The sequence below is a fragment of the Gopherus evgoodei genome, chromosome 11 (assembly GCF_007399415.2).
Source record: "Gopherus evgoodei ecotype Sinaloan lineage chromosome 11, rGopEvg1_v1.p, whole genome shotgun sequence".
Taxonomy (NCBI): Eukaryota; Metazoa; Chordata; order Testudines; family Testudinidae; genus Gopherus; species Gopherus evgoodei.
The window spans coordinates 66266241-66280144 of record NC_044332.1 but is presented as its reverse complement, the minus strand read 5'-3'; the positions used below and the strand labels follow the sequence as shown (position 1 = coordinate 66280144).

Sequence of the window (13904 nt, the reverse complement as noted above, 5' to 3'; positions counted from 1 at the left end):
TCTAGCCTCAGCTCTCCTTTTCCCCCACTCTTGGCAGAAAGCGGAATCTCAATTTCTTACCAAAAATCTCCACACTCTTTGGGGAGAAAATCTGTAAAAAAGAGAAACTTTCCAGTGTGCCTTGGAAGTCAGCAGACTTGGAGCTGCAACGTGGCCTGAAAATGTTCTATTAACCCCTCGTGTTTAAATTGATGGGCCAGCAGCCCATAACTCCCCAAGGCATCACAAGAGGAAAGAGAAGAATGGTGGTGGACTTATGCTCTTCAACTCCCATCTGTGGTCCTTGTGCATAATTCTTCTGCTTCTCTTCCCATTTACTTTAGATCTAAATATCAGCTAGAGCAGAAAGGCCACAAGAGACGTGTCTTCCTTTCTCTTCTAATGCTCAGAGTTAACTCCTAAGTGGTTATGGCAGTAAAGAGATTTTAAAAGTACTACAGAGAATAAGGAAAGCATTCTGCTGGAGGTTTGTTTATACTTGGATTCTAGTTAGCATCCTGATGTCTCTCCCTGGACCTGCCTAGTACGCTCTGAGTTTGGTGTTGCAAGCCAGAGCCGCTATCCCAGAACTTCATGAAACACCAGTCTTCCAATGAGGAGTGTGTGCTTCTGTCACATTCAAGAGGGGCATATATAAGTCCCTCTGAAGTTCTGTGCTGCACTAGGGTGGAGTATGGTGGTATCCTAGCTGCCCATGGTCTGCATGGGGGCGAGATGACTACAATACCCCTATAACCACTCTGGCTGAACTCACCCAGTGTTGAGCTGTGAGCTTGGGCAATATTTCCTCTGACCTTCCCAAAGAGTGGTGTATAAAAGAGAGGACAAATCGCTAGTTCTGTACATTCTCTGAAAAACAGAGCACCCCATTCCAGTTTTAATTCTATGAAAGTTGTCTTCAGTGAGAAGGGAGAGGTCATCTTGGCTTCCCCTCAGTGCTATGAAACCTTTTCAGGTACTCTACAATGAGTTTTGTTAAAGGCAAAGTAAAACAAGTCGTGGCTGATTACAAATTCGGCATCATTTTTTCGTTGTCAGAACCTCCTCTACAGGCATTTAATAATGCTGCTCTGGTGAATCCCTCCTAATAAAACCAAATGTGGAATCTAATCCTTTAGAAAACTGATGCTAGAATACTGTGGCTTTATGCAGTGTGACGGCAGAATCCATGCAATCAGCTCCCTGATAGATATGCTCATTAACTTGATGATGGCCAGAGAACAGACTGTGAGGTGCACTGCAGCGACACAGAAAAATAGATAAGTGGCGCACGTGTTTCTGCCAAGCCTGTTTACAGGAGTGAATGTACCTTGCTAGTGCTATAAAAAAATAATACATGTAAACCCCAATTGTACAAAGGTACCAGGGGACATCCCAAACCTGGAGCTCCTCATGGGTGCAGAAAACTGGGAGTGGCAGCCCTGCAGAGCTTAAGAGAGCTGCATGAATAAAACCTCAGGGCCAACTTCTCAGCTGGTATAAATTGACTTTATTGAAATGGTGCAGATTTACACCAATTGGGGATCTGGCCCTAAAACTCCTGTAACCTAAGGGGACATAATTGACCTTCAGTTTCAGTTAACTCAGGGTTCATCTTTAATTATAATTTATAGGAGTAGACCAATGCTAGCCTGAGTGCTGTGGCCTTGGTTCATCTCGGGCTGCGTTCTTGCTCTAGTAGGGCTGCATAACTTAGTCCAATTTATTTTATTCAAATATTACCAAAAAATATATCAAAGCGCATGTCTTTTTTTCTCCCCAAGACACTCCTAAAATTAAACTAGGATCAGGACTGTGCACCAATCAATAAGAGCTATTGCTTCACTGGCAGAGTTTGCATTGATGCCTGTGCCCATTAAGAAGATTCTACTACCTGGCAGCAATAGTTGGCTGGATAGGGTTGTCTGGTTAGATGGGATTAGTGTGATGCTAGATGTTTTTAATTAACTTCTTCCAGAATTTAGCACAAATCGATTCAAATCCTAGAGAAAGGAAACATTCACCCTTTCAGTCTTCTATCATCGTCTTTCCTCAGTACAGCTCAGTGTACATGCATTTCAGTGGGAGACTGTACAGGGTAAGTAGGTTTATGTCCCAACACACAGGTGTTCAGTGTAGTTCTTCACTGCTGCAAAATCCCTTTAGATAGCGGCTGCTCCTTACAATCAGACATTTCACAGGCACATATTTCCTCCACTAAGTCAGTGTATTACATGGCAATGTAACCATCCCTCTTTTATCTCTGCCTTACAAAAAGGTTTTTGAAGGCATTGTTGTAATTTTTGTTAAATGCTGTATAAATCAGAGGATTAAAGAAAGAATTGGAGTAGCCAAGCCAGAGAAAGATGCTTTTCCAGACCGGTGGAATGTTGCAGGAACAGAGGGGGCTTATTAATTCCGTGATAAAGAAAGGTATCCAGCAAAGTACAAAAACTCCAATTAAAATGCCAACCATCAAAGCTGCTTTTTTCTCTTTCTGTTCCCTCCATGTTTCTCCATCTGTCTGGAAAGTGATAGTCGCGTGGCGAGCTGTAAACACCATCTGTGGTTCATGGGAAGCTTCTTTCACCTCAAAACAAAAGCAAACATGGATTCTTACCAAAACAGTTTGTTTGAGTCAAATTATTATTATTTCTTAAATGACAGCATAACATCTGTGCGCTTACAACAAATGGCCCAGGCACCAGGCCTTGCATGCTAAAAGAAAATGCCATGAGGTGCTAAAACTACTGGGCTTCTAATCATGTTGGAAAGGTAAGTGCTACAGAGGAGCACAGGTATACTGGTCTTTCCTCTCTTTTACTTTGGCACTTGTTCTGTGGATAGGTTGGCACCTAGAATTTGTTTGGTTTGTTATAAGAAAAGAAGATTGAAACAGTTTAATAATAAATAAATAAAATGGCCCAGGAATTCTGGAAGCTGGTGTTTTTTTCTGTTTCTTTTCATCGGTGTATTGATATGAGGGAGAGTGCTGTAACCATGGGTTACAAAGATACAGTAGATACTTGGAAGTACTGTCACAAAATGGGACTCTCTCAGTGTAACAAAGAGAAAAGCCTGTCCTTGGAGTATCTGTGGAATGGATCCCTACTGGATTTCATGCTATGAAGCTGCTGTGCAGGTCTGATGGGCCAATCAATACTTTTGAGGTAGTTGCACAAGTGTTATTGTAACCCACTGGTGAGGGGGAATCTATGGCTTCTACAACTAGGGCCACTCAAATCAGCCCAGCTGCTCAGAGGCAGAGTGGAAGATAACACTGCCAATGATTATTGTGTCCCTCAGATCTGGGAGGGAGCCATCTTCTCTTGGTTATCTGTCAAGCAAAGGGCGGGACTTTCAGAGGCCATGAGCCTCTTAAACTGCACTCTTGCCAGACCACCCAATGGTAGGTTGGGCACAGGTGGGAAAGGGGAGAAGACAATATTCCCCATTACAGCAAGTGGAAAATTTTCCCATCAAACTTCGTTTTTGCTGGAAATTTGGGTTTTTGATTTTTACAAGAAAAATGTCTGCTTTCTGTGGAAAATTTCAATATTTCATCAAAAACCCAAACGCCTAAAAACTGGAGGGGTTCTGATTTTCAACACAAAACTGAAATATTTTTATTCAAAAAGTCATTGTGGTGCCTCATCTGAATTGTTGTTCAAGTGCCTTATGCTTCAATTCTCCTCCATGGGCTCTCAGGTGGGACTACATTTCCCATTGTGCATCACGTCCAGGGACTCCTATCATGCACCCTCTCCCCACACCAAGAGGGGAGGAAATGGTGCATCATGGGACAAGTAGTCTGGCCAAAGAGCCCAGCCCATAAAGGATAATGGGAGCATAATGCACCCCAACGACAACTCCCATGAACCACCACAATTCTGAAATAATTTCAAAATTTTGATTTTCAAAGTTGACTTCACAAAGGGGGAAAAGAACTATTTTCCAACCAGCTCTACTCCCAACCTCACAAACGATATCAATTTTGTTTAGTGGGAGACACCAATTCAAGATTCCCACAATCCATGCCCTCTACCCCTCAGTAGTTTCACAAGGTGTGTAGAAACTTCAGCGGTTCTAGAGCAAATGGGAAAAAAAAAGAGACAAACACCAAGAGCTGTTTGGAAGGGTGAGGAATGGTTTCACTTGCAGAGGGAATGCAGATTGGTTTGTATGACAATGAGAATTAATATGTGCCTTACTATGATGCAGCATGGGCCCAGCTTTTACCCATAGGAAATACACTTCTGTGACTTTTCTGTCACAATTAAAGCGTCCGTACGTTTTCAGCTCTGCTAGGCAATACGATTGAGGACAGCACAATAAAACACACACAATTTAAGGCCTATGCCCTTAAAATTCCCATAAAAGTGAAAATTTAATAGGAGTTGCGAGGACTTGGCATCTCTCAGGAGATGGCCCCTCATTCAGAAATTAGCTGTGTGTTCTACATATGTATTCCTCCTGTATGTGTAAACTTTACAATAGCAATTGACCCTCTGTTTAATATGAGGACAGTAGCAGCCAAGAGACTGAAATGTTGGCAAATGCTAAACTATCACTCATCAAGATAGATATTCCTACCTTCACCCAGAGATGTGAGACATGACTGCAGAATGTAAGAACCAGGTGATTAGGGCTGCTGGGGAAGGAATAGAGGAAAATGAAATGCATCTCATTTGTTCCAAAAATGTAAATAGGATGGCACTCCTATACCAGGGGTCACATAATTTGTCTGCAGGAGGGCTAGCTCTGCATATCTTTAATCACGGTCTGCAAAAAGGGCTCAAAACACATTATGTGAATGCAAATTAGTACAGACATTGGACAATTACTACTTCCGTATGCTTGTTAGGAAGAGCTGGATGAGGGAATCTATTGCTTGTTTACTATACTTAAACTTTCCTTGTGAAGTAGAGCCAGAGGTCAGCTGTCTATCATGGCATTTTCTTTCCCATACTACAGTTAAGGTTTCTGGAAGCTTTGTACATGGAGTGTAGAAGCTGTGTATAGAATGAGGCATGCAGAAACTCTGGCACTGGTACTCCGCTACCTTGTGTGGTCATTTACATTGCTTCGAGCAGGGATTTGAACCTCATGCTACCACATCCCAGGGTGTCCTAACAACTGTGATAGTTGCTCAGGTTCTCTCTCTCTAGCCCAATGAAAAAGTTATTTATACACACTGCAACAGCAGAGATGGAGAGACACCAACCACAGAATACCCAATACCCTGACAGTGAGGGCACTCACCTGGGCTATGGGAGGTCTGGGTTCAAGGCCTCACTCCAGATCAGTGAGAATAGGGATTTGCAGATAGGTCTCCCACGTTTTAGGAGACTGGCCTAACTGCTGTTGGATAGAATTGGGTAGGTTAGACCCTTGCCCTCTCTAAGAAATGACCGACCTAGTTTAGGTGTCTAAATCCAAGAGAGGGCTCATAGTGATGAATCCTGAGTAGAGTTGGGATCCTTATTACCTTGGAGGGGCAGCCCAAGGTTTACCCCTCTCAATTTGCTGGTTTCTGTGAATCCCTTTCTTAGGCACCTAACTCAGGGCTATGGATTTTGCGTTGCCTAAGCAAAAGACACTGCAATGCCTACAGTCACCTTTGTGGATCTAGCCTCAGGCAATTTTCAAGCTATCACCTGATCCCTGGCCTCACAGCATCAGCTGGGGCGATGCCCAATTTCTCTTAAAGGGGCCAGCCACTGCATGACAGGTGGCCTTTTACACCCACTTTGCACAGGCATACTTCATTACACAAGAGTAGGGCAAAGAAGAATCAGGCCCTTGTGTGTATGCCAGAGGCAGAAGCCAGTTCACTGTTGTACGACTGGGGAGGAGGGTGGCATAACCTGCTGGAGTAATGCAGCAGACATAAAGCATTGCTAGAACATCCATCCAGTTAAATACACAGACACAGATTGGGGCACTTTTTAAAATAGTCTGCAGCAATCAATTTCATTCCACAAATCAAAGTTTTAAATGTTTGTCTATCGGGGAATAAATGCACTCGTAACACTTCGCATGAATCATCTCTTTCTCTGAGAAGCACACGGCTGGTGAAACACATCCAAAACTGATTATTTCCCCCCCTTCCTCAAGATTCATTGGTGGGAGAAAGGAGGATTTCACCCACTGTTTAAATTTTGCCTACAGCACAACATACTTCAGATGGTTTGCTGCTAATGCAGTATGCATCTGGAGCCTGATCCAGATCATATTGAAATCAACAGAAATTCTCCCGTTGATTTAGGCTTAATTATTCTAATATTTCTTTGGATTTAAATAATTTATACTTCCCATGACTACTGTTTGTGGTTCACCAATGAATTTTTTGGGACCCAATGCTGCTTTGGGGTCTCTGAGCACTGTTCTTCCAATAGGAATATTAAATAATAAAAGTACAAATTGCAATCTACTGCTTCTACAAACAATAGCATTGTGTCTTATTCAGTGGCCGCGATGTGTCTGAAAGGTCCATATTTCTGAGGAATGTTCTGTACTCTTGCATGAACTCCAGCAGACTGGAGGTATTTAAATGTGATTTGCCCCAGTTTAGCTCAACAGCTTTTCAACAGATTCATCTTCAAACGTGCCTGAGGTGAGCAGAGAGAGGAATATATTGCTCCATAATGTCATCAAATCACCAAAAGGGTTTTTTTAAGAATCAGAGATTTCTCACATGCAATTTGCACTTATAGGCCTTCTACGAATATTTAACGTTCTCTCAAAAAGGAAATTAAGGCCCTGATTCAGCAAAGTGCTTGAACATGGAAGTTAAGCCTGTGGTTTTCTCAACTGGGGCCTAACAGAATTGCATGAAAAGTGGACGATAACTTTCCAGAATGATTTCCATCATTCTAACTCTTATCACCCTACATACTTGATACCTTCCAGCTGATTTCTAGCTGGCCTGGGGCGTTTTCCTAAGCAACTCCATTCTTACACTTGTTATAACAAAATGTTGGCCTTGAGCCTTGACTATGTTGAGGCTCCTCTGCTACTTCATGAGCACAGAGGCTTTAAAACCAAAGTAACTGGCCACAAGGTGATTATTGCAGTATAAGGAGATCGTGGGTGGCACAGATGGCTAAAAGGAGAAGATCCAGACATGGAGCATCGCCTCTGCAAACAGATCAGGGAGAAGTTATATCTCCCACAGTTTCTGCAATGTCTGGGTGGGGGTGCAGGTCCAAACAACGTTTTAGCTCCTTTCAGCCCTAACAATTGTTATAGTCCTTCTTACAGGTCTGATCCAACTCCCACTGAAGTGATGTCAATGGAAAGTAGATCAAATCCTACATCCCGTTTGCAACCCCATCTTCAATTTTGGAGCGGATTCTGTGCCATCCCAGTTCCCAGAGTAGTTCAGAGCAGCTTCAGAGCTACCTTACACTAGAGGAATCCTCTCCCAGATTTAAATTGCTGGGGACACTGGCAAAAAGTAGAACTAGTAGAGCCCAAAATGATTGTAAAAGGATTATTCAAGCTCAGAGAAGGGAAGAGAAGAGAGGGGCATAGGACCCAGAGCAGCTCCAAGAGGAAAACCCACACTGCCCTGCCTGATTATGTCATACAGGGAGGCTGAACAAAGCAGAATTTCCTGCATAACTGAGTAGAGTCGAGAGCTCTGGATGCAAGGCCTGATCCAAAGCCCATTGATGTCAATGGAAAGACACTCATTAACCTTTTGAGCTTTGGAGCAGTGTACAAAGATGAAAGCTTTGTATGTACATTATAAAAAATAGTGTTAGCAGCTAGCCGAGATCCTGAAAGATAGTCACCCACCTCCCATTAAAATCAGTAAAGTTAGACTCCTAAATGCCTTTGAAGATCTAGGCCCTTGTGTCTAGCTCTTCATGCTTAACCTGGGGCCTGATCCTGCAACACTTTCTCATGCAAGTAACTAATCCTTATGGGCCAGATTCTGCCATTCTTGCTCACCCTGAGCAATACCTTTCTTCACAAGGAGTCCCACTGATGTTAATGGCACTCTTAATAGTATCTGTCTCTGAGAGTAATCTCATTTATTTCAACAGGCCTCTTCCCAAAGATAAGGTATTGCTCACTGTGAAAAAGCGTGTCACAGACTGTGGCTCTGTGTGACAAGAACCATGAGATTAATCATGTAAGTAAAGAACCAGTCGTATCAGTAAAGGTTAGAGAATCAAGTCTTTGATTGTTATAAAAGAAATTATATCCAAAAGGTTTCAGAGTAGCAGCCGTGTTAGTCTGTATCCGTAAAAAGAACAGGAGTACTTGTGGCACCTTAGACACTAACAAATTTATTTGAGCATAAGCTTTTGTGGGCTACAGCCCACTTCTTCAGACCAGTCTAATTTCAGGATCTGATTCTGCAGTCCTTGCACAGATAAAACTCCCATTGGTTTCAGTGGGAAATAAGAAATAAGTGTTTGTGTTTAAAAAAAGAAAAAGAAAACCCTGAATTTTTGCATATTCTTCATTATGTAACAGAACGGTCTCAGACATTTTGTTTTCCTTCCTCTTAAAAAACCACAAAACGATTTAATAGTGTTTTTTAAAACTCCTTGGTTCAGATTTTCGCCAAAATTCTGCTCACAACTACACTGGATTAACTACACTCAGATCAGTTCAGTTATTCTGGATTTACACTGTTGTAACTAAGCGTAGGAATTGGCCCTAGGTATGCCAGTCTCAGCCTGGAGACAATTATCCTTATGCTATATATAATTATATGCACACTGACAGTTTGTAAAACACCTGGTTCTGGTGGCTGAAAGGCACTATACAGAAGGAAGTTATAATTATAATAATTCTTCCATCTGGAGCATCAGTTTCTTCAGGCAATTTTGATGGCATTTAACTCCTGTGGCTTCAAATCTGTTCCTCCTTAATCTCAGTTGCTAGAAAAATGCCAACCAGGGTTTCAAGGTGTGCGTTGCAACCGTGGCAGGCAGTTCTAATCCAGTGTCACAATATGTAATCCTCCTGGCACAGCATGGCACGCTCTCCCCACAAGCATCCCTATTACTACTCATCTTCAGTTTGAGAAGCACTACCAGCCTTTGACGTCTATTGCTAATAGCATTTCTAGTGTTAGTCATTAGAACTGCTGCATTACAGCACTGAATGCGAGAAATGCTGAGGGACAGAGTAGCCAGGGGTGTACAGAAAGAGTTAAGGAGTGAAGCTGGATGTCGAAGGGTGGGGTAAGAGGAGACTGGGAAGGGGAAGAAGAAAGTGAAATGAGGGATAGAAGTGAAAAGAGAAATGGAGAAAAGACAGAAAACAAGAGAGTTAGAGGACAGAAGAAATGGGAGACAGAGTCAAGATGGGCTTCAACCACAGAACTACCATCAATCGGACCTGGATGTGGAAGGAGCAAGAAGGAATAGCTGGATCACCTGACTTAAGGGGGAAAGAGACATGCCCCTTATTCCAGAAATGCTGATCTCTATTTTTTTGTGTTCCACTTTGACAAATTCTCTACTATATCCCAATTTTATGCAAACTTAAAAAAACAAATCTAGGCATTTCAGCTCTTCCTGTGGAATGACACTGATGTTTTGGGAAGAAGGCTCAGATCTACTTCCCCTTTGTTTTTTCCTAAACTCTCCACAATCTGGTATTTTTCCAGTGGTATTTTGGACTTGATCCTGCTCCCATTGAAGCCAATGAAAAAATTCCCATTGACTTCAGTATGACCAGGACCAAGCTTTTTATGAGTGCATCACGATCTCGTACATCAGGAATAAACTATGCAAAAAAAAAACAAACCCACACATGATTTTTCTTCCTTCTCCACAGGTTAATTTCTGAGCAGTCTTCTTTGCCTACCAGGTCTCTAAAGCAATAAGTGCTCAGAGCATTGCCTCAGGCGTTTAGCTCTTCCACCAGGTGGTAAAGATCTCCCTGAGGATTAGGATGGTGCTTTTTAAACCTGCAAATGAAGCTTAATATTTTTCAGCCATAGTGTAAAGTCCTCACTATCTACTATACTATCACTATCATGGATTCAAGATATATTTAAAAATAAACAAAAACCCAGGAATTAATTTTGTTTAAATTACTGAAAAAGATGAGAGTTGCAGAATCTTAGTAGTATTGTCTCAATTGAATTAGTTTTCCAAAATAATAGCCCATAAAGTTTTCTACTGCATGAGTGTCTGTGGGAGAGCAAATGCATTGTACGTATTCAGGTTGGTTTTTGTCTTTGGGAAGTTTGTAGATAAATCACAAGCAACGTATTTATCATATTTGTAATTAGAGAAGTAAACTTGGCAGGAAATCTGGTGCAAAAGGGTGGGAGGGAAGGAATGCATTTCCAAAGGCTTGAGGCACTCAGCTTTTCCAACACATTTTGTGACTTAGTGCAGGCAATAGCCCTGGAATGATTGTTTCGTCTGTAAGCCAATTTAAACCATATGCATCTCTTTATTTAAAGACATACGGTCCCAGTCCTGTGAGGTACCAAGTGCCTCTTACAAGCTGCTGATGCTGTCAGTAATCACTAGGGTGAATGCAAACCTTCACAGGTGTCCACTGTAACATGATACGTACCACTGACTTCAATCTGAAGTTAAAGTCAATCCAACTATTTCTAGGACAGGCCAGAAAACAATTCCATTCCACCAAACATTCAAGGTTTTGAATTTTGTTTTGATGCTGAATGAAAACGAGACCTTTCAAAAATTTTCACAAGAGAACTATCAACCCACCCACCCCAGAATAGCCAGTAGCCCTGTGACTAGAGTACTCACCTGGGATAGGGTGGCTCTGAATCAGAACCAGGACTGGAACGTGGGTCTCCCACATCCCAGCTGAGTGCCCTAACCACCAGCATACTGGCTGTTCTGGGTAGGCTGCTCTCTCCCCACTGGGACCCAATAAATCTTCAAAGGAAATTTCCATCAAAACATTTTGGTTTTGACAAAATGGCATTTTTAAATGGAAAAAAGTTTTGTTTAAGTTTTCCCACTGGCTCTACTGCTTGTATATGAGTGAGGTTTGACAGGGCCAGGCCCAGTGGAGGAGACGGTGCTGAGCACCTCGCCATACTTATTTTGTAACGTTCAATCAGTCTGCATTTGGTTAGACCAACTTTAAAACACTTGGTCAGGAAAGGGGAAAACAAACCATCAGGAATTATTCTGTAGTTCAGAGTAGGGAGGAGGACAGGTGTGTATCAGGAGACTAAGTGGTTGTAGAAAGAGAGGAAAGTACACATGAACATAGATGAATTAATTTAGAACCCAGTCCACTACTCTTTCTCTCCGTCATGTTGAGTAGTACTTCACTGCACAGGCAGCCCCACTGAAATTATTTGGGCTTATTGGTGCAGTATGGTATTACTGTGAGTAAGGGGACAGAACTGGCCTCTTAAAGGCTCCTGATTTAATGGACCTCAAGTCTCCTAATCCTGCAAATTCTGCCTCAGGAGAATAATTCTTATTTACATGAGTAGTATTGAAATCAATGAGACTACTCACCCAAGTAGGTGTTTTCAGAACCAGGATCAACATTTGAGATAACTTAAAGGAGAGAATATGAACTTTTTAAACAGCTGGCAATCATGACATGATAAATGGATCACTTACTAGTATTGTGGAATAAGTATTATATTCCCATTTTCCTCTTTTGTGTTCCGCTTGATTCCATAAATTTTAAGTATAAAATAAAATGAAAGGAGTGAACAAATTATGTATGTAGACAGTGAGAGGCATACAACAGAGTGTGCACAGATTAAACACATCCCCTAACAGTACATACTGTACAGCTCTATTTCTATCTTTATCTGAACAATTTTCCTGAAAGAGAAATGCAGGAACACTGGATTCATATTTAGGACTTTTTAAATAGACCATGATATTGCAATTATTATCTAATCTCTCTCCACACACACACACACACACACACACACACACACACACACACACACACACACACACACACACACACACTGAAAGAAAATGAGGAAAATGTGAATAACTTTTATCCCATAACAATGGTAAATGGTCTATTGACAGTGGGTTTAAAAGGCTACCATCTTCGCTTTATATTTATATACACTCTAAGTCTAAGAGAAACATGTGCATGACTATATTATTTTCTCTGTACTTGGGCATGAAGGCAGAATTCAGTTAAAGGGTGTTAAATCAGGAAGCACAAGGGGAATGGGAGAGGACTTTATGTTTAGACAGATAGATGACTTTAGTTTAGAATTAGATAGTCATTGCAGACTGCCAGCCCAACTGTGCCTCCCTGCACCGCTCCTCGCACACCTCCCCGTGCAAACCGTGCTGTGCCTGACTGCCCCCCCCCAACCCGCCCCGTGCAAACCAGCTGTGCCCGCCTGCCCCCCGCGCAGCCCAGCGCCGCGGTGCCCGCCCGCCGCGGCTCTTTACCGGGCCCAGCTCCGGCAGCGGCAGGACCGCGTTGCTCCGGCGCCCGCCGATCCGGAACCGGGCCGCCTTGTAGATCTTCCAGTAGACGAAGAGCACGACGCAGAGCGGCAGGTAGAAGGCGCCGCAGGTGGAGAAGACGGTGTAGGAGGGCTCCTGGCTGACCTGGCAGCGCTGCTGCGCCGGGCTGTAGGTCTCGCCCCAGCCGGAGAGGGGCGCCAGGGAGATGACGGCGGAGAGCGCCCAGGTGAGGCCGATCATGGCGTTGGAGACGCGGCGGCGGGCGCGCAGGGTGTACTCCAGGTGGCGGGTGATGGACCAGTAGCGGTCCAGGGCGATGGCCGTCACGTTCCAGATGCTGGCGGTGCAGCACAGCACGTCGAAGGAGATCCACACGTGGCACAGCGCCCGGCCCAGCCGCCAGCGCCGCCCGGCCGACAGCTCCTTCACCAGGCTCAGGGGCATGACCAGCGCCGCCACCAGCACGTCGGACACGGCGGTGGAGGCCACCAGGTTGTGAGGCACCCGGTGGAAGGTCTTGACCCGCAGGATGGTCACCAGCACCAGCAGGTTCCAGAGGAAGGTGGCGATGGTCAGGAGGACCAGCAGGGTGAGGATGAGGATGCTGAAGATGGAGAAGGGCTCCCGGCTCCTCCAGCCGCCGCCCCCCAGCTCCGGGGCGGAGGACGCATTGATGGCCAGGGCTGGCTGGCCGGGGATTCGGGATGCCCATGGAGCTGGGCTCTGGGCCATCCCCAGGAGCGGGCGGGGAGCAGCGCTGGGCTAGGCGGGTTGCGCGCTCCGTTTGCGCGCCCAGGTCGGTTCTTCCCGGCGCAGGGTGCAAGCCGCCCGCTCCGCCGGAGAGACGCGCTCCCGGGATCTCCGGAGCCTCCTGCCCCTCGCTCCCCGCGGCCGAGCGCGCAGCCCGGGTTCGCCGCGTGCAGTCCGGGCGCCGGGAAGCGAAGTGAGTCTTGGCAAGAGCCACGCTAGGGCTGCCTCCCGTCAGCGGCTGCTCCCTGCCGTTGCCATGTGCTCCCGCCTGCCTGCCTGCCCGGCAGGGAGGGGGGCGCTGTGCCGCTGTAGCGATGACACCGGCTCCCCGCTCGCCCCCAGTCCCGTGGCCCAGGCTCCCGCTGCACCAAAGGGCGAAGGGAAAGAGAGGCTCTCGGGGGTCCGCCTGCGGGGGCACTTCGGGCGCTGGGCGGAGCAGGCGGCGCTTCTGCGGGCACCAATCGGGCGGCGGCGGGACTGAGAAAAGCCTTTGCCGCCCCTTGTCCTGCCCCCTCTCCCCGTGCAGGTGCTCTCCAGACACAACGAGCGCCAAACCCAGGGCTCTCAGCTATGATCCCCCGGCCCATCTGTAACAGCCAGAGCACCCTACCACAACCAACCCAGCCACCCACCCCTCGGTAACAGCCAGAGCACCCTACCCACCCTGCCAGAGCACCCTACCACAACCAACCCAGCCACCCACCCCTCGGTAACAGCCAGAGCACCCTGCCACAACCAACCAACCCACTCATCTCT

At 45.2% G+C, this 13904-nt stretch overlaps 1 protein-coding gene across 1 annotated transcript; it reads right to left on the bottom strand.

The window, feature by feature from the left end:
* Positions 1–18: 18 nt before the first annotated feature.
* LOC115659384 (5-hydroxytryptamine receptor 5A-like) lies at positions 19–13130 on the bottom strand. Its single transcript, XM_030579393.1, has 2 exons — positions 12381–13130; positions 19–2569 (listed from the first exon to the last, which is right to left on the bottom strand). Exons 1-2 carry the CDS (start codon positions 13128–13130, stop codon positions 2237–2239), a joined length of 1083 nt encoding a protein of 360 aa, XP_030435253.1. The 3' UTR covers positions 19–2236.
* Positions 13131–13904: the final 774 nt, after the last annotated feature.